The following is a 23,600-nucleotide window of genomic DNA, read 5'->3' on the forward strand; positions in this document are numbered from 1 at the left end:
CCACATGAACCAGCTATTACAAAACAACTATTTTCTTGCTGTTTGCCTTGTGTAATTGTTTTGGATCTTATTATCGTCGTGTGCCTAAAAAAGTATTGGATGAGTACTGTGGCATTCATTAGGATAAGGGAGGCATCTTTTTACATGTCATTTCATAATGTGAAATTTGCGATAGCACAACTTTGCTCTGAAATATGTCGGCCTTTTTTGAAACGCTTCACAGTGCTGGCTGTAGCCAGTCTAGCTGAAAGAATTGTATTATGTAATGGAGGAACCTGGTGATGCTGCAGATGAGGCAGAGCAAGGCTCCATCTGCTAAGGGGCCGGCAGAAAATTCTGCAAAGGTCCAACAGGGCTCGTGCTAATGAATAGATTGCATGAACAGATACATGTAAGTGTACACGGATGTAGCATGTGTTGATGCACAGTGGGTTGTTTTGGCAGAATAGGGTTGAATGATGCTGTTGTGTGTGAAGCCCTAAAGTCAGGGTGTTACATAACTGATTAGTTGGAGCCTGTGAGCCTCCTCCTGCTGCTGACACAGTGAGATCAGAGAGAACAGGCCAGATGAGGCCATGGTCCGCGGATCATTTACACTCTCAGCTGTTCTCATGTGGACATGGGATCCAGATTATGTACAGAAACGTATTTAAACTGTGTGAAAATAGATTGAGCTATTCTCTTCTAAATCGGTGAACAAATACAGTATGATGATGTAACATTAATACAGTTCTGTGCATCTGTCTGTCTCCTAGGGATTTAACGATATCCAAATGTCACAATACCATATTATCACGATATGAACCTATAATAATTATCACAATATTGTGTGATGTTGGCAAAAAAAAAGAAAAAAGAAGCTCATAATACTATATATATGTCAACCTTTGAGTTTTCTGCTATATCCATGCCACTATGCCAGTATGGTCGCCGCCCTCCACCATCTTCAATTACTTTGTAAACAATGCACAGCGTATGTCACTATTGGCTCAGCAGCGTAAAGTAGGGCTGTGCAGATTGATCCAAGTATCGATAGAAAACATACCTACTTGAGTATCGGTTCGGGTCGATACCAGAGCGCTAGTATCGATATTTTACATTTATTTATTTATTTTGGTTTCTCATGGGGCCCTCGCGCTATCCCTTTGTAGCACACGCGCATGTGCCGGCCTGCCAATGACAGATGTGGGCGGCACTGGCTGTGACAAATAATTATTTTTACAGTGAAATGCATAATGTGACAATGAGTCATGTTATGCTTTGTTTGAGCGTTTCCAACTACTATCCATTGAGCTAGGTATTAGTGTAGCACAACATGTAAGTATCGTTTATGTAATGTGACTAGACTAGAGGAACTTGGGTGGCTGACATTTCTTTAAATGCAGAAGAGTGACAGGGACTCAGAATATGAACATTATTACTACATTGCAGATTTCAATAATAGCCCAGGTATATTTCAGTTGAGGATACTTTATTATGAAATGTTTAAGAACTAAACAACAAAGTCTAATTTGCACAACAACAACAAAAAAGTTATTTAATAGGACAAATGATTTTAAAACCATAGTATTTTATGAACCTAAAAGTACTTGGTATCCATATTGGCACCAGTATTTACTTGGTATCGATCAATACCAAAATCTCAAGTATCGCACAGCTCTAGCGAAAAGAGTATCATAGTCTATGTAGTTCATAATGCTGTGCTGGCTGAAACAGGTGAATAAGTAAAAACATTTGATAGTGATGTGCTTTAAATATCGTAGCATGACGACAATGATATTGTGGCAATTTTAATATCACGTTATCACGATATTGCGGTTATTGTTACGTCCCTACTGTCTACTGGCTTGCCAGTCCATTCATCCATCGAAAAATGTGAGCTGTAAAGTCAAAAAAGTGTAGTTGGTTACTTGGTTAGTATGCTTGTAATATATTTTGGAATATAGAAAGTCCTATCCGACTTTTGTCTGAATCATCCATCCATTTTCTTAAACGCTTGTCCTCACAAGGGTCGCTGGGGGCGCTGGAGCCTTTCCCAGCTGGCATCGGGCAGTAGGCGGGGGTACACCCTAAACTGGTTGCCAGCCAATTGCAGGGCACACAGAGACTTTATGCAATTTCTGATTCAAGCTCAGTTAAAAAACTGTTTTATTTGAGTGTGTTTTGGTGAATGACTTGGGTATGGTAAAAGAGTTGGGAGTTTGTCTGGTGATATCTTACGGGAGTCTGCTGCCATGCGTTTTTAGTTTTAAAAGAGTCATTGATGGTAGCTAAAAGTTTATTGGTGTTGGTATTATGAAAGTAATAAACTAAAATGCTGTGGGGAAGTCGGAACATTTCACTTGGTTTCATAGCATACGGGGGTTTGGAAAATATATTCAGATGAAAGAATAAGTTCTGGTACAACAACCTTACTTGATACATACCGTTTATATACAGTAATTGTATTCAAGGGTCGGAAGAAGAATGTTGGGAATGAAACCGCCAGGGAGGAGGCAAAGAGGAAGACCAAAGAGGAGATTTGTGAATGTGGTGTGGGAACACTTGTGGATAGATGGATTAGCAAAGAAGATGCAGAGGACAGTGAGAAATGGAGCAATTGAGTAATGACCACTGAATAAGGTGACGCCAAAGAGAAAATAATAAGATTTAGTATATTCAACATATTACAGAGTAAAACATTGTAAATGATAGAATATCCATGTGGTTTCATCACATCACAACACAAATTTTCCATTTCCTTCCGTTTCAAGCTAGAAAAATGTTATTTTTACTGTGCGTTCATCAGATTTAATTTATAAAAACATTTTCTATTCAGTATATAATAAATCAATTAAATGCTATTATTGAAAGCAAGTTTTTTGTCACTGTTTGATGCCAAGGGCAATGCAATTGTTGAGTGTTTTTGCAAGATGGTGTGGGTTTGATGAGGTCAAGCAAGATAGAAAATGGTTGGATGGTTATTTAGCAGAAAACATATGTTCAATGTCCGCATTCTAGATGACCAAAACCTTAGTTTTTAAGTGTTAATTATAAAAACTCAAATCAAATAGTTTCTGCAAACCTCAACATCAACTGAACAATAAACATTTTACTCACAAGAAACAAGTTTCTTTGGTTAATTACTCAGTAAAAATAGGCACATTAATTGTTTGGTTTTGTAGCTTGGGAGCAGGACTACATAAATGCTAAAGAGTAGTTTGGTTTCCACAAAACTTTGCAGGAGCGTGGTCAGGTGGAACAGTTGCAATTGGGGTGAATAGAGGTGCAAGAAACTTGTTTTTACCATTACAGTCCACTTTTACTGGGGTCACAGTGTTTCCCACAGATTTGCAATCTACTTGGGTGGGTGGATTCCGGCGGTATGGATGGGAGGCAGGTTAGACGGGAGGTGGGTTTCAGTCCTGTTACTACGTCTCCTCTAGTCTCAGGATCCACAAGTGAGTGACGGTGAACTAACGTTACATGTGGTATATATATATATATATATATATTATATATTTTTTTTTTCTGCCCTGCGATTGGCTGGCAACCAGTTCAGGGTGCACCCCGCCTACTGCCGGAAGCCAGCTGGGATAGGCTCCAGCAACCCCCGCGACCCTTGTGAGGACAAGCGGTACAGAAAATGGATGGATGGATGGATATTTTTTTTTCATAAATTTTCTTGAAAACTTTTTACTTGGGTGACCCGCTCAAGTATTAAAATGGTGTGGGAAACATTGGGTCAGGTTGGTCAATAAGCCACAAGAGCCTGAGATGTGTTGAAAAAACTTGCTATGTGAAGCTATTGGGGCCAACTTTGCAATGTACATTAGCACTACCTGTAAGAGTAGAGTGCAACAGTATCGTTCATGATTTTTCAGACATAATTTTTCTATTGATGACTGTTCATGCCCAGCAGCTGTCCCACAGCGGTTTAGATTTACTTGGACCGAAGTGCATTTTGTCCAATTTTAATATTGGATATATGTGCTTTTTCCCTCCCCCCAGGTTCCCAATGTTGAACATGTCCACCCCCAGTGAGCTGAAGTCTCCCTGCGTGACTCGCAACGGCATGGTGAAGCTTCCCCCCAGCCAAGCCAATGGTCTTGGTAGTGCCAGCATCACCAAGGGGACCCCTGCTGCCAAAAACCGCTTGTGCCAGTCCTCCTCAGTTCCCTCCATTCTGCCTCCGCCACCATCCTCCCTTCCCTACCACCACCACCACCACCTGGACAACACGGTCATGCCACATTCAGCAGCCTCCATCCTAGGTTGTGACCTCGAACCTGGGAAGCAGCACGTAGGTCTGAAGTCGTCGCTACGCCAACTACCCCCACTCACACTACCCAAACCCATTCTACTGGAGCGCCAGCTTGTCCTGGATGAGAAGCTGCTAAACCGACTGCTCTGGTACTTCACTACAGCTGAAAAGTGTGTGCTGGCACAGTTATGCAAGACATGGCGAAAGGTGCTCTACCAGCCCAAGTTCTGGGAGGGTGTGACACCCATATTGCACGCCAAGGAGCTTTATACCCTGTTGCCCAATGGAGACAAGGAGTTTGTCAGTCTTCAGGCCTTCGCACTGCGTGGCTTCCAGTCTTTTTGCTTAGTGGGCGTGTCAGACCTGGACATTTGCGAGTTCATTGACAACTACCCACTTTCCAAGAAGGGCGTACGCTCAGTGAGCCTCAAGAGGTCTACTATCACGGATGCCGGACTAGAGGTGAGTCACTCTCTCGTATGAGCTTTATTTGTGTTTTCACCTGATTTTAAAACACCATGTACACTGTTCCCCTGCCTAGATACCGAAAATCCTTCACAATTCCCCTAACTTTCATGCACAAATTATGATAACCTACATCGGGATTTTTTTCTCAACTGTTTTTATTACTCTTTAGGCATGAAAAAAAAATCACCTTCATTTTTTTCAAACATAAATTTTAAGGACTTGGTGACATGTCCACTAGGGTGGATAACGTGCATTTGAGCAACTGATGAAATATGTTTCTAAGAAAAGAATAAATAACAAACAAAAAAATTGTGCTGTCAGGCGATAATTTTTTAAAAATCTTATTAATTACAGGATTTTTTTATTAATTAATCTGATTAATCTATTTTGATCTCATATCTGATGAAGGCCCCAAATAAAGAATTTGAATTCCAGGACATTACAAAATTGTAGTGCATGACTAATCAATTGAATACACTAAGAAGAGAAGAGTGCTTCATAAGTGCTTCATAAATGAAATTCAAAAGAAAACGTTTAAGCACATCAACAAACCAATTAGACCATATATTATTTTAAAAGATAATCTAAACTTTAATTTTGTTTAAAAAAAACTTTCATAAAATCTTCCACAAGCTGTGGTCGGTGTATGGATGGCATGAGATGAACTGATAATAAATAGCTGCGGTGGTTTTGAGCTTAACTAACAAACTGGTAATCAGGAAAAGTTAGAGGTTAGAAGGAGATGTTCTAAATCTAAAGCTACAATAACAACACAAACCCAAAAGAGGACCTGGGGCTACACTATCAACTCCTCATATCAAAAACCAACCCCAAGATAGGTTACAGGATCTGACAACAGACAACTAACGCTATGTGTCCTTGAGCCAGTTGCTCAAACAAGCTTGTTTACATTGAGAGTCTTATATGATAAGTCAGGCTGGAGCTGCTATTTTCTTTTTACAAAAGGTACAAATCACTGCGTTCTTGTTAATATTCCCGGCTTTGTTCTTTTTATAAATAAACTTGCGTTTAACCACTAGCACTACCAGAATTTTAAGACAACTAGATCTCCCAGAGCCGTCATTTTTAGCCTAATATAGTTATTACCCGCGGTTTTAAGTAGCTAATATAATCCCTCTCTTGCTTTTCTGAGGCGGACAGATGGTGGACCTTTATTGATTTCGATTATCAGGTTTGTACTGCCAAAAACGTCATGACTCCATTATTGCGTTCTGAAGATAGAGGGCTGACAAACCCATGATTTTACCCGGGATAGCAACCATCGCATGCGGGGTAAGTGTTTGAAAATAATCGGTCTCCTGGAGGTCTTTGTGCGGTCGTATCTCCCGAACCGTACGTCCTACCGGGGACATCCCCGGACTCGTCTCGACGACAGCTTTCCAACGATGTTCGTGCCATCGCTCCACGACATTGCGTTCCGCCATGGTGATCTAGCTTGTAGCCCCCGTGATGAATGGCAGTTGCGGCAGACCCCGCGGGTCCCGGCGAGGTGAAAGATGTACATTGAAAAGAACAGAACTGTCAAAATAACGGATCTGGGAGATATAGGTCCAAATAAGTTTGCCTCACTCTCCTGGCTGTGCTGCACTCGCGTCCATGTCCGCTGTTGTAAATGCTCGTAGTGCCTCTATTGCCTACGGATACCTCCATGGGCCATATTGCGCATTGAATTGCCACTCGCAATCAATTGCGTTATTTTTATAATGCACTAATTTGCGTGTAATTAATTAATATAGATTAACGAGTTAAAGTGACAGTCTTGAAAAAAATGTGAACACTATAGAAAATGTCTGTTTGATTTTTAACATTTTGTTAACATATTTTTAACATTATTCAAAACTACTACATGTATTGCAAAAACATTTACCTAAAAACATATCCAAGCACATTCCTTTCATACATCTCAATCAATGCGAAAATGTTAGAATACCAGACTCCTCCCTCTCCACGCCCGTACATAAATATGCAAATTAGTATAAACAGGGCTTGCGGGTGGGAATGATTACGATGCATGATAAGATAATCACATTATAAAGCATGAGGGACAAATGAAAAAAAAATAACGATGTAAGCTGGAGACTCTTGTAAACAAAGTAGAGGATCGAAAAACTATGATTTTTGGCAGGCTGTCTTGATCAGAAGTCAATTACAACCTCCGTGATGAAAGTTCCGTCAGAGTATCTCGGGCCGTCGCCGTTAGTGGCTGAATGCTGAAGAGTCATCAATCGTGATCATGGAGGCTTTAAGTTAAAATACAATAATATAAGACAACCCTCCGCCGCCGCTGATACCGGATGAATGACGTGTTTAAGGAGCATCGATCTGATTCTGATCATGGAGATTTAAACTTAGAAGACGCACACGACGCGCACAACCCCCCCCCCCCCCCCCCCCACAGTGGCAATATTTCGTGGCATGTCCGCCGCTTGTTTAAGGGGCATCATTTTGTCATTGATCAACTTGTGATCGAAAAACCTACCCCCCCCTTTCCATGCCACCTAGGCACATGTGGTCCGCCGTACACCCCCATGCAGGACGACAATTATGTCTTCGGCGCATAGATGCGGCCATCCACCGCCCTCTCCCGTGGTGTAAAGTGAATCTGATATCAAAATATATGACATATATTTTTACAGCGACCACCTGGCGAAAAGTCCACCTCTTGCAACTACCCAGCATCACCTCTACGACTCGCCAACGGCTCCAAAGCAAGAAAAACAGCCAAGTAGTTGCTGTGAAGCACCGCACATTCCCACGCTCATTTCACTCTTGATAGATCTATACGTGAGAGTGGAAAGGTGCATACGCCACCCTTCATACATGAGGCTCCAGGATCCTTACTCTCGTATGAGGACTAAAAACCATAAAATATTGCTATATTAAAAATTAAATGATGATTTAAAGCAAAAAAATACTGTAGTATTTTCAAAAGTAACAAAATTACAGCAACACTAAGTTGTAGTCACAATACAGCTAATGATGTCCAAAGTCCACTTTAGTGGACTCATACAATACTTGGATATTTTATCAATTATATTACTCCTTAGTTGTTGCTTGATGTCCTAATATATATTTTTACTTGCAAGGGCGTCCTTGAATAGAAGGAATAGACACTTATTCCTTCCTTGCACGTCACTTCTGAACTTCTGCCTGCCATCTTGTTGTCGGTCTTCTTCTTTTTTGCCATTACAATGGCTAATGGCCATTTGTGGCAAAAAGATTCATTTATATGGAGAAAACGTTTTAATAGCTGTCCACTGTAATAACCACTCTCCGTGAAAGGGTTAAAATGTTTAAGTTAAGCCTATAAATGCCGCAATATGGAGGCATTATTTTTGTCTAAATCAAACTCTTCAACTCACTTCCACATTGTTACTTGACACCAAAATGTTAGAAGAAGGCACCAAAGTAATACTTTTATTGGTTTATGCTGAACAAATACAGCAAATAATGAAAGATAAATTCCAAAATGAAAATATAATCCTGTAGCTATGTCTAACACTTGTATTTATTGATCTTTTATTTTTAACATTTTAAACATTAACATTAATTTAGTTCATCAGTTTTTAGTTCAACAATGGTGTTGTAGTGGTCCCAGATTCAAAGCTGAGCTTTGAAGACTTTAAGTTGTCCATATTTGTGAATGCAAGTGTGAATGGTTGTTTGTTTTACGGTATATATGATCTCCAATTTGCTGGTGACCAGTCCAGAGTCTATACTCAGCTCCCTCAGTCACATGTGTCTTGTCCAGGTGTTATTATTATTCATTTAGTTCCCTTCTTTCTTTCCATCCTTTACGATTCATTGTCCGTGTCATGTTCATGTTATGTCGTGTTAATTGTGCGTTTGTTTGCTCCCTCAGTTGAAGGCTTGTGTTGTTTTTTTTGTTTTGTTTTTTACTCTTTTTTTCTTTTTCTCTACTTTGTGACTTTTTTGGACTTATCTTGTTTGCCTTTTTGTTGGCATTGTTGATGGCAGTCGTAGTAGAGAAGTGTTATTTCTTCTCATGATATTGATTGTATTGTGTTATCGTATTCCATTGCTATGAACAGAAGCTGGCGAGTGTTTCTCAGATGGCTTTTCATACCTGCTAGGCAAGGATGCTATTCTGGGATGAGTGGATGGTTGCCATGGTGAAAGCTGGAACTGTTGACTGCATGATCTACAGTATATGTTGACTTTCCTGTTGTGGGTGCTGAAATGTGCATTACCAATTGATTGGACCGAAAACAGAAGAACTACGCGGGTCATCGTCACAGTAAAACCAACTTAGAACATTTACAGCATCTTTGAAATGTTAATAATACCGGCAGAACATAAGCAATCGTATGAGACAAACTCATTCATTTTCCATACCACACTTACTTCACACACATAGTACACACACACACACACACACACACACACACACACACACACACACACATGCATTAATACATATATATGTTTCAGATACCAGCTTGAGTTGTGCGGTGCACGTTAGTAAAAACTCACATCCTGTGCTTTCAAACTGGCTGCTGACGACCCGGGCTTTTATCTCAGAGGTCAACGTTGTATGTACCCAAGCTGCAGACATGGTGGCGTCGGATATGTATAAAAGGGTGATTCTTGATTAGACACGTGTTGTATAAACCTTGTTTTACAAGTGCCATCATCAGCAGCATGGACAACATCAAGGCAATATGATAATTCCTCTCAAACGCGCCTCAGCATGCCACGCTGTTGATTGCAACTGTTATTAGATTTTTCAGTCTTGTACCCTATATCCGCGTTGGTATATTCAGGACCTTTTAACCACCGAATTCAGAATCAATTTGAATGGGTTACTATTGACTCCACCCCACAGGCTGTTGAATTGAATAAGAAAGCAGAATTGAGTTAATTGCAATTAGGAGAAATTCATTCTCATCGCCTATTAGTGAGAATGCGACTTTTAACTTACATTTTTCTTCCAAATGTAACTACGGAGACTAACATTAAGTATAAATTCAGTTAATGCTGGAAAGCTTAGCAATATACCTTAGTTTCAAAGTAATGAAATGAAATGATTTTGTATAGGGGCGGTGTGGCCATTTGGAAATTTGGGTGGTTATAGAATGGCCAGTACATTTTCGGGCCGGTTGCATGCACCCCACAATATTCTACCTTAACAAAGACAATAATGTTTAGTTTTGATTGACAGTCAGAGATATTAGTTAATTAAACCAGGTTATTATTGTGGCTTGATTAGCTCATCTTACAGATCAATGGTGCACATTTTTAATAGCTACCCTCTTAATGTAGTGCAACCCTGTCACTCTCAGCAACAGGGCTGCATGTAGCAGGGTTGCGAATCCAGACGAATGTTAGCTTTCTCTCAGAAGCAGAGGCTAGCTGTTGAGCCAGCTGAGGACAAACTTACTTATGTAAATAAGTAAAGGGGGGAAAAAAGTGTCTTGTTCTGATCGTGTACATGACAGGGTTGCATGAGGTAGAGTGAGACATTCAATCTAGGCTAATATCTTTGCTCTACCCATTGTTTTGGAAAAGTGTTTGATGATGACAAGTTTTTCTTCTGCCGTGCTAATAAGGTAACAGAGTTACCAAAATATTTTAAATTTGATGGGTGGGACATAAAATGTCCTAAACCATTCAGTCAACGCAAATATCTTATCAGCTATATGAGTGAACGTGGCCAAATGTGTCCTTTGTTTTGCAGGTGATGTTGGAGCAGATGCAGGGTCTGATGCATCTGGAACTGTCAGGGTGCAACGACTTCACAGAGGCCGGCCTGTGGTCCAGTCTAAACGCCCGCCTAACGTCACTCAGTGTCAGCGACTGCATCAACGTAGCGGATGATGCCATCGCTGCCATCTCACAGCTCCTGCCCAACCTATCGGAGCTGAGCCTGCAGGCCTACCATGTGACTGACACGGCCATGGCCTACTTCACAGCCAAACAGGTAGGATTGGAAACGAGACCAGCATCCATGGAACCAATTTCACAACTAAGTACAACAGCAGAGGAGAAGGCATAGTAGTGTGCATTTCATCAATCACCGTTAACAATTTCGTGCTATAAAATATAGTTATCGTGTCTTAACACAACACTTGTACATTCCCGTGTTTACCTGTGCTGCAACGTCACAGAGAAGCTCCTATCAACATTCAAGATGTTCAACAACACTAATTTAGTCACACATTCAGGTACTTCCCAAAGTTGACACAACAATTCACCAGCTAATAGTCATCACGATTCAGTGAGCACTCAGCAAACAGCAATGGCTAACATACTGCACCACTAGCAAGCAGCATGTTCTTGGCAGCAATAGAATAAAACAGTAAGTGTGTTTGTGCACTTTAGACAGAAAGAGGGAGGAAAAATTCAAAGAAATATATGTGTCCAAAAGCAAAAGAAAAAGCTGCATATAAATCAGATTTTATTATTATTATTATTATTATTAGTAGTAGTAGTAGTATAACTTTGGGTTATGTTCCTCAGTAATATTATTTAGTGCTTAAAAAACAAATTGTTGTCGTCTATTTACGTCAGTGGTGTGCAAACTTTTTCATTTGAGGGCCACATACAGAATAATCAAAGGATGCCGGGGCCACTTTGAAATTGAACATGCTAAAACGAATAAGTCGATCAACTATGTACAATAGTTATTTTAGTAGTTTTTTTTGTGTTTTTTTTAAACAAGACAAACAGTTTGGGATTTGTCATGATTTTGGGTTGGCCCGCCCCAGCCCTGAGCCAATCCCCATATTCAGAATTAAAGGAAGAATAATTGGTAATAAAATGTTTTTTTTTAAAGCAGTGTTTACTTGTGGATCTTAGTTAATCATTAATGTGATATGTTCACAAATCAGACCTTGACACAGACAGCGGAGGAAAAAAAATTTGTTCCTGAAATTGAAATATATGACTTCATTAACTAAGCTACAAATAGAAATATTTCTGTTTTAGTTTTAAATAGTTTCTTTGCGTATTTTGAAAAGCAGACTGTGTCAAAAGTTATTTTTTGTATATGCTGAGGGCCGCTAGAAAATGGATGGCGGGTTGCAAATGGGCACGGGCCCATAGTTTGGGCACCACTGATTTACATAATTAATTTGATATTTAATGATGACAAATTTAACAGAGAATGATGACCACATCTACTGTACTGCAACTATGACTATTTGTTCCAAACACTATACAGTTATGTTAGTAATAACACAGTGTTGCCACTTACGCAGTCCAAGACAGTGGTGGGCTATTGCCTGGTAGTTGTATTAAGAAGCATGGTTATCCACACACCAATAGTACAATTACAAAGTTTTAAAATGTACAAAGTACTTTTACTTTTAGAGGCTCATCCCAACTGGACTTACATTATTTCTATGTTTAGCTACTTTTGTCATTTTTATTGTAGCTTAGCTAGCTAGATTTCTCTGGAAGGTAGCTTCTGTGAAGTGAAGCCACTTTAAGAATGGCTTGTATCCAAGTGACCAACACTGCCTACAGGTATAAACAGAAGTTGGACAATAGATAAAACAAAAATAAAGTAAACCTACTCAACCTTTGAAGACGCTTGACATGATTGTCAGTGGAAACAGGAAGTTGTGTTTCGAGCTTCTCTGCTCATTTTCATACTAGCCATTATGCTTTCAGCTAACATGCTATTTACATTGCATCTGCTTTGTTCAATTAATTTGTGTGTTTCATGAAAATGTAGTTAATTGTATTAGTCATAGTGCCCTTTCCTAAAGTAAGTAAATAAGTAACTAACTAACTTAGTAAGAAAATAAGTAAGTTATTTTTGCCTTTTGCACTTGATTAGTTGATTCTCCCTTTATGAGAACATAATTTAAGCGGTGGAACTGAACAAGCTTGACTTCTCCTATAGCATGACTTTCTGTCACATGAAATAACTAGCATCCCCCAATTCAGGGCTACACCACCCACACTCTGCGGCTTCACTCGTGCTGGGAGATCACCAATCACGGCGTGGTAAATATGGTGCACAGCCTTCCCAACCTGACGGCACTCAGCCTCTCCGGCTGCTCCAAAATCACTGATGACGGTGTGGAGCTGGTGGCGGAGAACCTGCGGAAGCTCCGCAGCTTGGACTTGTCATGGTGCCCCCGAATCACTGACATGGCCCTGGAGTACATTGCCTGTGACCTGCATAAATTGGAGGAACTCGTCCTTGATAGGTCAGTGTTTGTGTGTGTGTAATTTGTAATGAAAGTTACTTTAATGTGACTATGTAAAGCCACATTTCCACCAAGTAAAGTTTAGTTCAATCTAACACTGTCCAATTTGCTGAGATTCAATGATAAACATAAACTGCAAATACACCTAATCCTCCCTCTGTGATAATCAGCATTTTTTTCAATAATACTTTTTTCGCTTCTTTCCATTCACACGGAAGTAAGCGGACATTTTAGTGAACAATGAACAGCAGTCTTTGTCAGACCGGCGGTGCTGGAAATGATTGCTTCAAGGAAACAACACACCGCTTTGCACATTGCATCGACTTCTGTATTTAACAAATATTAAATCAATTATATTGGTCATATATTTGGTCAAGTAAGTAGCTAAGTAAATAACTAAATAACTAAACTACGTAACTACTAGTAACTCGCCAGAAAATTCCAACATAGAGTAACACCTGATTTACTCATCATCATAAAGATGAGTAAAATTAAAATTTTACTTTAAAAAGAAATACTGTCCTATTCACTTGACCCTGCATTAAAAATGCACCTAATCCATGTTAGCGTCCAAGAGAACCATTTTATGACATCATAGATGTTGGCTGTCTGAATTGGGAATGGGCACATTGTGCAGGAATATACTATTATATCATATATCCCCCCAAATTGTTGTCAGATTCCATACAACACAACTTTTGAAGGATCCACAGTATTTTCTAAAAGACAAAAACAATACAGTCCTCAGAAAGTGCTCCTAGACCATACTGTATTCAATGTATGCATTCTGAGCTCACATCATTCCAGTTTTACATCATCAGCATGTTAGTCAGAAGTGATGAATAATCCGATTTTCTTTTGCTCCTGGCGGCCCAGTGTGGTTGGCATGTCTGCCTCGCAGTCACGAGATCTGTGTTTGAATCTTGTTTAGTTAGTGAGGAGATATCTGACATGTATTCTCGACTAAAGCGCACCAGAAAACATGCATTGTGAATGATTGGATCTATTTGTAATCTGGCATGTGTAAAGACACTCTGAATAGAAGGCACAGCGTTTTATATTGCACATTAGTTATGCAAATAGCAGCCAAACAGCGATATAGTAGAAGTCGACCATTTTTAGACCCATTTATCGCAATTGTCATGGCAGAAATAGGCCTACACCATCAGGCAATAGATTACTTATGTAATGACATTATTTGACATCTTATACAGCATTTTAGTCACAATACACAGTAGAACTGAAATAGTATCAGCACATCCGTTTACATGGGTGACTAATGTACGTGGAAGCTATAATGCATTATGTCCAGCCCAATGCCCTTTTATAATTGAGTGACTAACTCATACTTCCAGTAGATATAGTGGACACACACACAAAGAGGACAATATAACGCCACAATAGTCCCTCCAGATTCTTGTCATCATAACACTCAGTGCTGTAGCCGGGAAGTGGTTGAGGGGCAAAATATCCCGGTGAGAGCAGAGCTTTGTAACGGTGGTGTCGGTATTCTGCTGAGTCCCGCTTAAAAACAGCCAACTCATCAAATGTACTTTCATATGTTTTCCTTACACATGCACTGAAATAAAACATTCATGGAACATCAGCTGTGTTATATCACAAATCCAGTTTGGAGCTTGATGTGACCAAATGGAAAGCAAAAGTGCGAGATGGTAAACATGCAACCATCCATCCCATTTCTATACAGCTTTGTCCTCATTAGGGTCACGGGTGAGCTGAATCCGATCCAAGCTGACTTTGGGCGAGAGGCCTCGTACACGCTGGACTGCTTACCAGCCAATTGCAGGCCACATGGAGACAAACAGCTATTCACACTCACATTCACACCCGTGGATGATTTGGAGTCTTCGCACACAACAATTTTGTGTTGTTTTCCTAACCCACTTGCTGGGAAGCTTGGATTTGGAGCAGATTGGGATGCTTTTGCCCAAGGTTGGGTTCATTATTTTGACCCACTCGTTGGGGTTTATTAGTGGACGTTATGAGATATTTTAATTACAACACCACCACGAAAACCACAAAGAAATTTGACAGATCAGTGTCAATGCTACACAATATTTATCAGAATGTAAAATATCAATTGATGTTATTTATATTCTTGGGCTTCAATACACATAAAATCTATGTTGTTGACATGGCTAAGTTTATTGTGCTTACTTATAGGTGTGTACGAATCACAGACACAGGCTTGGGCTATTTGTCCACAATGTCATCATTGCGGAGCCTCTATCTGCGCTGGTGTTGTCAGGTAACAAAATATACATAACATGTAAAAAAAAAAAAAAAAAGTGTTTAAATGATGTTGCTGGAGCAAACTGGTGGTTGTTTTTCATTATTACACGTGATTGTTTGTGTGTGACATGCTCAGGTGCAGGATTTTGGGCTACAGCATTTGTTTGGAATGAGGAGCCTCCGTCTACTCTCTCTAGCAGGTACTGTACAGGTGATTGCTTTATGCTATGCTGAGATATATGGGGAAATGTGAAAATCGTGAATTAATTGAAAAGTGGGGTCATAAGTTTTACAGCAGTCCCATATAATGTTTGAATTTATGACTGGTGTGCAATGATCCAGTTTGTGTTACACTTGTAGTGGTGAATACACCACTAATAGAATACCCCTGCCAAATAATATACTGTAATACCATAGGTGCAAAGATACTGTATTTGTGCTGATTTTTTATCTCACACCGCCATCTAGTGGTTACTCTTAAGAAATTGAAAAACCCAAAAATGTCGCTGCACATTCATTTTTACTCACACCTTATTAATTTTAAATTATGTAAACGTAATAATTTTTCGCTAATTATTATGTAAATGTTACCCAACCTGTACTCACTCATATCAGCTGTGTTTCCAAACCTTTATTGAGCCAAGGTGCATACAGTATTTTACATGGCACAACACCACCTAACAATAAATGTCACAAAAAGTGTATACACATAACAATTATGTACCTTGTGCTATAGATTGAAAACGTACATACCGGTACTTCCTGTTGTTATAGGTTGCTGGCATAGACAGATAATGATTTGTGAGAAGAGAAAAAAAAACGTATGCTTAAAATTTATGTTACATTACGATGTACATCAGCCTGGAAAAGTGGCCTATAAGATTAAAAGTATTTATAGAATACAATATTTATAACATCAATAATGTGATTTGTTTGTTTTCACGATAGAATCTTGTCTCCAATCCTGAGTTTTGATTTGACTTTTGAGGTCTGCACAATAAATCTTTTCTAAATTACGTTACAGTAGATCTCTCGTTTAAAAAAACGAATCAACTTAACTTTGCATTTAATTTAGTATAAGACTAATATAAACTGTCTCTTACATTTGTGTTTGATATTTCCCCACTGAAAACGTTTCACAGTTTGCAGCTATGTGCAATGTGAATTTAAGAAATAAAAACTGTTGATGATATGAAAAAATTAATTAATTGTTCATTATTTATATTGTTGTATTTTTATTTTTTAATCAAACCATTGCTTCAGGGATGCAAAAAAAATCTTCCTCAAGATTAGAAAGTTGCTCCTCAAATCAAGTCATTGCTTATTGCTTAGCAAAACTGCTCCAAAAAGAAAATTTTCTGAGCCTTTATTTTTAACCACGCAATAATCAAAATAAGGTAAATATAATATTGCTCTGCAGCTGGAATGGTTTAATTTGTATTTGCGTTTATTTCAATGGGCAACATTACCCTGGTTTGCGAACATTTTGGTGTAAGAACGGGCTTAAGGAACATTTGTAACCTGAGGTTCCGCTGTATTAATTGTTTCCATCATATAAAAAATATTGCTGCTGACTACAGTGTGAACCTCAACTAGCAGTTGCCAGAGACAGATAAAGAGCCCCCGAAAAAGGTGATGCCACAAGATGGCGCCAAAGCATTACTTTTTCCTACTGTAATTTGTATCCACCAAATAGGTGAATTGGCAAATGTTGAAGCCCGGATATATGCGAATCAACTGTAAGCATTTCATTTAAAGTTGCAAGCGGAGACATGCGTAAACAGATGAGTCCCCCTCCTCTAGGTTGCCCTATGCTGACCACCACCGGCCTATCAGGCCTGATCCAGCTGCAGGATCTGGAGGAACTGGAGCTGACCAACTGCCCGGGAGCCACCGCCGAGCTCTTCAAATACTACTCGCAACACCTGCCGCGCTGCATGGTTATCGAATAAGACCGCTATCCCACCCACGGCAACCAACCGCAATACTTCCACCTTCTTCCTCGTTTCTCTTCCACACTCTCGTCAAATGCCGGCCAGGATGTAGAACACCATTCCTCATCCCCCCACCCCAACCCCCCAGCCTGTCTTTCTACAACACTCCATTGAGTAGGCTGACCAGCAGGAGGACTGAGAAAAGAGGGACGACGTGTGCCTCGCGACCGGATGGCGTTGCAGCGAAAGGCCTGGTATGACGTCTTGTCACATTTCTTTTTGGAAAGGCGCAAGAGGTTTCAGACAATAAACTTGGATGATTTCCCACAGCAGATTGGATCCACACTCAAAGGCGTGCGTGTGGATCCAGCTGCAACAAAGTGGTATTGAAAAACACAAATACGGACTTTTGTGTTGCTGTTCTGGTGGAACTCACACTTGTGCTTAATCACTTTAAATGCACTCACACACATAGTGTACGTGGTCAGTGAAACAAGACCATAAATACTAACATGTTTTTTTTCATCACTATGTAATATACGCGTCTCTTTTTCCTTAAAGCTTCAGTGTTCTCTTGTTCAGACACAAACCAGCCGGTGATGAAATCCGACAATTTCTCGGATGGAACTTCTCTTTCTCTTTTTCTCCCTCTTCGTGCGTGTGACGTGTGAACTCATGAACTCATAGGCTCCGCAATTCTTGGCGGATACCACCACTACCCCCCACCCCCCTCCGCCCCAACCCCCATGTCCGTATGTTATCAGAAGTCAAAAAACATGGCAAGACATTTGCAAAACAACTGTTTACATTGTTTGTCCTCTTTTGTTGGACTTGCACGCTTGACTAACTTTTAGTTTTACATTTCCTCACTTCTCTTTTTCTTTTTTTGCAAGGCAGTGAAATTCTAGCTCGAAATAAGACGCTGTTGTACACTATCGCTTTTGTGTCTTTAAAGATTAGTCGGAGAAGCAGTGGAAGAGTGTGAAAACAGAGTTCTACTTTTTTTGCTGGAGAAATGTTGCTGACGGTTAAGTGCTTTTGCCTTGAAAGGTTTCATGCTTGCAAGGCTGTATGTACCCTGCCTTGAAATGTTCAAGTCTGATGACAAAGTGTCCATTTGAAGTATTCCAACAGTGAAGGGATGTTGAATTTTGGAACTTCACTTCAAATTGTGGTCGAAACACATGGATGGTTTAGTGTTTCTATTTGCAATTGTGTGTTTCTAGTGAACATGAATTGTGGACCCCATGGGGTCAAATTACTTTATGAAAAGTCGGGGGATTTCACTACAGTATTTATTAACTCCGCCTAGGAGTTTCTTTTTTGTTTGTCTTTTTTTGGCTGCTGTTGTTCTGTTAGCTGGCTCATTCACAAATTACCCGGCAAACATGCTTTTCAGGCACATCCATGAAAATATCAATTGATATATCACATTATAGTCCGCAGAAACCTGTACTCTCCCAGTAGCACAGTAATGGTGATAACCATGCCATGTCCACGAAAGGTCAAGAACTCCTGAAATGTAGTAGACATGCTGGTAAACTATAGCTTATCTCAGAGTTAGAAACTAATTGACGGATGCCTTTTATGTTATCTTTTGGAGTGATGCATAGATAAACCAGACAAAGACCCAAATTGTCAAAATCTTGACTAGCATTTGTTTTATTTGACTAAACAGGACTGGAAATAACAGAAAGGCACAAGATTGTAATTTGTAGGAAGTCTACAGAGTTCTGCAAACCTTTTGAGAAGCGCTTTTCAAGTGTGAGGTGCACTTCACAGGAGGTGCAGTAGCTTGTAGGAAATAAAAGAAGAAATAATTTAAACATGCTACGATTTCATAAATGTGATTGACAGACGGGCAGATTTCGAGTCAAGGCGTGGCGGGCAGTCTTTACAGCTTGTTAGTTTGTTGTTGAAATGTTACGAGCAAACTGAAATGGATTGTTTTTAGTTCCTACGACGAGAGAAGAGACAACAGAAAACAGTCAAATCGGCTTGCAAAATATCAGCTAGGTTGATACTCAAAGGCTTTACATTCTTGACAATGTTGATTCAGTAATACGGAAATTTAAAAGCAGCACGTGAGGTCTTAAAACATTCCCGGGATATTAGGAAGGCGTTTTGGTAATGGAACTTTTTGGTTCGAATGTTAAGGAAAGCAACATGTCAAGAAAAAGGAAGATGGAAATACTGAAATACAGCTTCTGTTCCCAATACAATTTATTTATCTCTATGCTACTTCATGTCATTTTCAGTTCAATGATACCCATTCACCAAATAAAAATTCACTTTTTGCTGCCTCAAAGTGAAATCAGGGTATATGAATTATCATATTAACCTTATACAGTGGTGCCTTGAGATATGAGTTTAATTTGTTCATCATCTTTTTGAATGGAAATGTCATCAATTGATTCCAGCCTGCCCCCCCCCCCGCCCCACAACAACAACAAAAAACGAAAATGCAAACATTTTATATATATTTTACTCGATTATATTTTACAATAATAGTGTAATATAGTATAGTATAGTAATAGTGATAATTTTTTCAGAGGATAACGAATATATTTATGTGAGAATTGTTTTATTGGCTCTGTACATGTTTTGCTGTACCATTTGTGTTTAAATATCTGTTGCGTAAAGTGTTAGCCACATCGATGCTATTCGTTAGCCCGTCTATGACATTTCCCATTATGTGTTAGCATTAAGCTTGCAGATTTATGTGCTTGCTTTTAATATGGTGTAATTCACTTTGCTTTGTGTCCAGTTTGACAGTAAACTTGAACTGGAAGTGGCATTAAACAGTTTGTAACCTCTTTTGAAGAATTTTACTGTATATCTGCCCCAAAAAAAAGCCAGACATTTTGGTTCCCAATTCAAAGCAAACAATTAGCTAAAAGACAGCGCATAGCTTGAACAACTTGGTCATTGGATCACTCATATCTCAAGGCACAAAAAATGAGTGCAAGTGTTCAAAAATGTAAGCTGAATATTGGTGGAGGATTTAAAGTCAAATCTAAATGTTATAATTACAAAGAAAAGCCACACTGAGCTAAAATGCAACAGGTTAGCAATACAGAACAAACATAAAAAGGCATCTGTTCATTTGTCTGGCTCATTTCAAAGCAAATATTTATTTTGATAGAATTGGTTTGATATTAATTGGGCGATTAAGTTGCCTGACAATGAGCCACACTGCCATTTTATCAATTTTTTTTCTGCCTCTAGTGTGTCGTCAGACGTGCTAACTGCCAACTGAAAGGTCTGGCTGAGTGACAGCCAGCGTTAGGTTGTGCCAAATAAATCTGCAGCGCCACACGTTGCTGCTTTGCCTCGTACGTGGACTGTACATGATGCATGTTTTTAGTTGCTCTGTATTTCATGAAGGCTGTCCTTCAAATGTTCATTGTACATATTTATTTATCTATTTATTTAAATTAATTTGGGTCTCACCTATATGGTTTTATTTATTGAGAGACATTGCTTCACATTTGCAACGATTGCTGTTTTAGATATCCCCCCATTCCCCAACATTTCAACACCTAAAATCAATATTTGACCTAGTGCTAACATGATACATTCACTGTCATTGTCTTGAATGTGGCAGGAAAAATATGAAGTCTGACATATAACTTTGTCGTGGCTAACAAATGTTTACACTATACTACTACTAAAATGTTTAAGGGCAAGATTTATGATTTGATCATGCAAAATGAAATCTATGGAAGCTTATTAATGACAACAACAACAACAAAAATCTTGACCAGAACTAGGCTGTGGTGTATGTTTATCATGCCATCATAACTATGACAGAACATGTATTAAAGGATTTTATTAACTATTATTTATTTGGTGTTTTGATTTTGATTTAATGGTATTGTGTCCATCATCCTCAGTACATACAAACAAAAAGTTCTGATCATCAGATTGACAGCGGTCAATTTTCTATGTCTTGGAATTTTAAACAAGTGACAGCTGGGGGCGAAAAATTAAATAAATATAAATAAAATATAGAAAATAAATTCAGTGGTTAAAGGATTGTGGATATATATATATATATATATATATATATATATATATATATATATATATATATATATATATATATATATATATATATATATATAGCAATTGTTGTAAGTCGTTAGTATCATTCCATCAGTATTTATTATTGGAGAAATTAAAATCCTGAATTTCATTATTCCTAAATTTGATAACTGAACATAACATTGTCTGTAATGAGCTTCCATAGGTTCAGGTGCAAGTTTACATATCATAAATGGACATGTACTGTCAGGCATTTCAAATCTTAGTCCACGGTACATTAGCGAAGGAACATTTTCAAAGAGAAAATTGTACCTGTCACTTCTACTGCTGTCTACAGTCTTTGTATACATCTGTCACCATTTTGTTACAATCCTTGTACAGCACAACTGTCAACAGTCAAATAAATATAGACCGTTTACTGATAATGAAATTATGACGCAGTGTGTGTACTTTCCACTTACGTTGCTTTTGTTGTTGTGTGTGTTTTGTTGTTGTCTCTTAGCAATGATAGACAAGCAGCTTAAGCAGCTCGCCTTGAAATGGGATGGAAGAGAAAGGAAGGAAAGAAAATATTTTTGTTATTTAATTCCCTACAACAGATCAGGTATGGTAATACTGTGATTACCCACTAGTAGCATTCTAGAATGAATTTCTTTCTTCAAAGTTTAGTCTGGCTACCATTAATAATTCCAATGGGTTTAATAGGCAAAGAAAATAAACTAATAATTTGCACAAATCCACTACTTCCTGAACTCAGCACCACTCCTTCATTTCCTGTCTTTCATGATTGAACAAACTGATTAATCCAGGTGTGCCTGACCTCAGTAACCAGACACACCTGGATTAATCAGTTAGGGTTGGTGAAAGACTCTGGTTGGTAACCCGGTGGGTAGTAAGTAATGTCTGGTCGGTGCTGGATTTCACTTTCCTTTCTTTTCTTTGATCCTTCCTTGGGTCTCCTGACAACCTCACGACTCCAGCTGGATTCTGAAGTATTCGGTTTAGGTAAACGGTATGGGATTTATAATAGGTTTGAGGTGAACTAATTAGTACACACTCGCACGCACGCACACATACACACGCACATTCTCACCCACATACAAAATAAAAAAATTATTAATCAGTTTGTCCAATCATGAAAGACAGGAAATTAAGGAGTGGTATCGAGTTCAGGAAGTAGTGTATTTGTGCAAAGAGACCATTGAGTTGCTAAAGTGACTACACATTTTTATTTATATATATTTTTTAATTATTATTATTAAGGACGACAGATGGAAACTTCTGTTAAATATGAAGGAAGCATATCTTAATGTCTCTTGATGGATTTTATCCTAATGAAACTCCTCAACTCACTTCCACATAGTTTCTTCGCACCAAGATACCACATGATGGTCTCAAATGACTACAGCTCTTCAACTCACTTTCACATAGTTTCTCAGCATCCAAATTCCGCAACACAAAGTTACATAGGAACGTGTGCATATATAAGGAGAATGTGTCTGAAAAACCAGGTTTAATTCAGTCTGAGCAGCGCTATTACAGATATTGAAGCCCAAACGTGAGGTGCTGTACACCCCCAGAAAAAAGGTTCACAATTGAAACCCTGATCAGGTTTGGTTCGTGGGGGGTGCGGGGGTTGTGGGCCGGTGGGGTGCCTGGCGGGCCTGTAGTGCCCCGTCCTGCTGTGTTGGGTCGGGGGCGCGGGCTGTGTTGGGGTGGTGGGCGCTCCTGCTCCTGGGTTTGCTCTCCGGCCGGTGGCCCTGGCGGGGCCTGGGGGTCATCCTTTGGCGCTGCCCCGGCCTGGGGGGCCCTGAGGTGTGAGATTTTCATGCATGCCAGATCCACCACACCAGCATCTATCGAAACTCAGACACAATCTGCTTCCTCCTCAGGTCATTGAATCGGTGGAGGCTGGTGTCTGTGGATCTCACTCGGCTTCGTCTGTCCTTCCTTCCTTTCCTCAGTCTCCTTCGGTCTCTTGAGGTCTCCCTGATTTTTTATTTTTTTTTGGATTTGTTGGAATTTAGATGTTTCTGGGGTTGGGGAAGAATTCTGGTGGGTGGCCCGGTGGGTGGTGTCTGGTCGGTGCTGGATTTCACTTTCCTTCTTTGGTCCCCTTGGGTCTCCTGACGGCGGTGTTCGGTTTAGGTGAACGGTATGGGATTTTTTTTTTTCTAATAGGTTTTTGGTGAGCTAACAAATACACGCACGCACGCACATACACATACTCACCCACATACAAAAAAAAATAATATATATATATATATATATATATATATATATATATATATATATATATATATATATATATATATATATATATATAAAAAAAGAAAAAAAAAGAGCAATGATGATGACATTACCGAATGAAAATAAATAAATAAATAAATACCATTGTACACAAAGGATATATCGGTCGGTCTGTCCACATTCTACACCAGTCACCAACCTTTT

At 39.2% G+C, this 23,600-nt stretch overlaps 1 protein-coding gene across 1 annotated transcript in view; it reads left to right on the forward strand.

Annotated features, from left to right (window-relative positions):
- The window catches only part of fbxl16 (F-box and leucine-rich repeat protein 16), a 45,506-nt gene extending 24,343 nt beyond the window's left edge, over nt 1–21,163 (forward strand). Inside the window, exons 2-7 of the mRNA XM_086069580.1 lie at nt 3,991–4,705; nt 10,431–10,673; nt 12,647–12,912; nt 15,097–15,181; nt 15,302–15,365; nt 16,969–21,163. Of these exons, the coding sequence (XP_085925706.1) occupies nt 3,998–4,705; nt 10,431–10,673; nt 12,647–12,912; nt 15,097–15,181; nt 15,302–15,365; nt 16,969–17,117 (1,515 nt within the window). The 5' untranslated portion in view covers nt 3,991–3,997 and the 3' untranslated portion in view covers nt 17,118–21,163. The remainder of the gene's footprint in view (nt 1–3,990; nt 4,706–10,430; nt 10,674–12,646; nt 12,913–15,096; nt 15,182–15,301; nt 15,366–16,968) is intronic.
- The last annotated feature ends 2,437 nt before the right edge of the window (nt 21,164–23,600 follow it).

The sequence above is a fragment of the Leptonotus elevatus genome, chromosome 1, assembly GCF_054856555.1.
Source record: "Leptonotus elevatus isolate MCC_2025b chromosome 1, RoL_Lele_1.0, whole genome shotgun sequence".
NCBI lineage: Eukaryota > Metazoa > Chordata > Actinopteri > Syngnathiformes > Syngnathidae > Leptonotus > Leptonotus elevatus.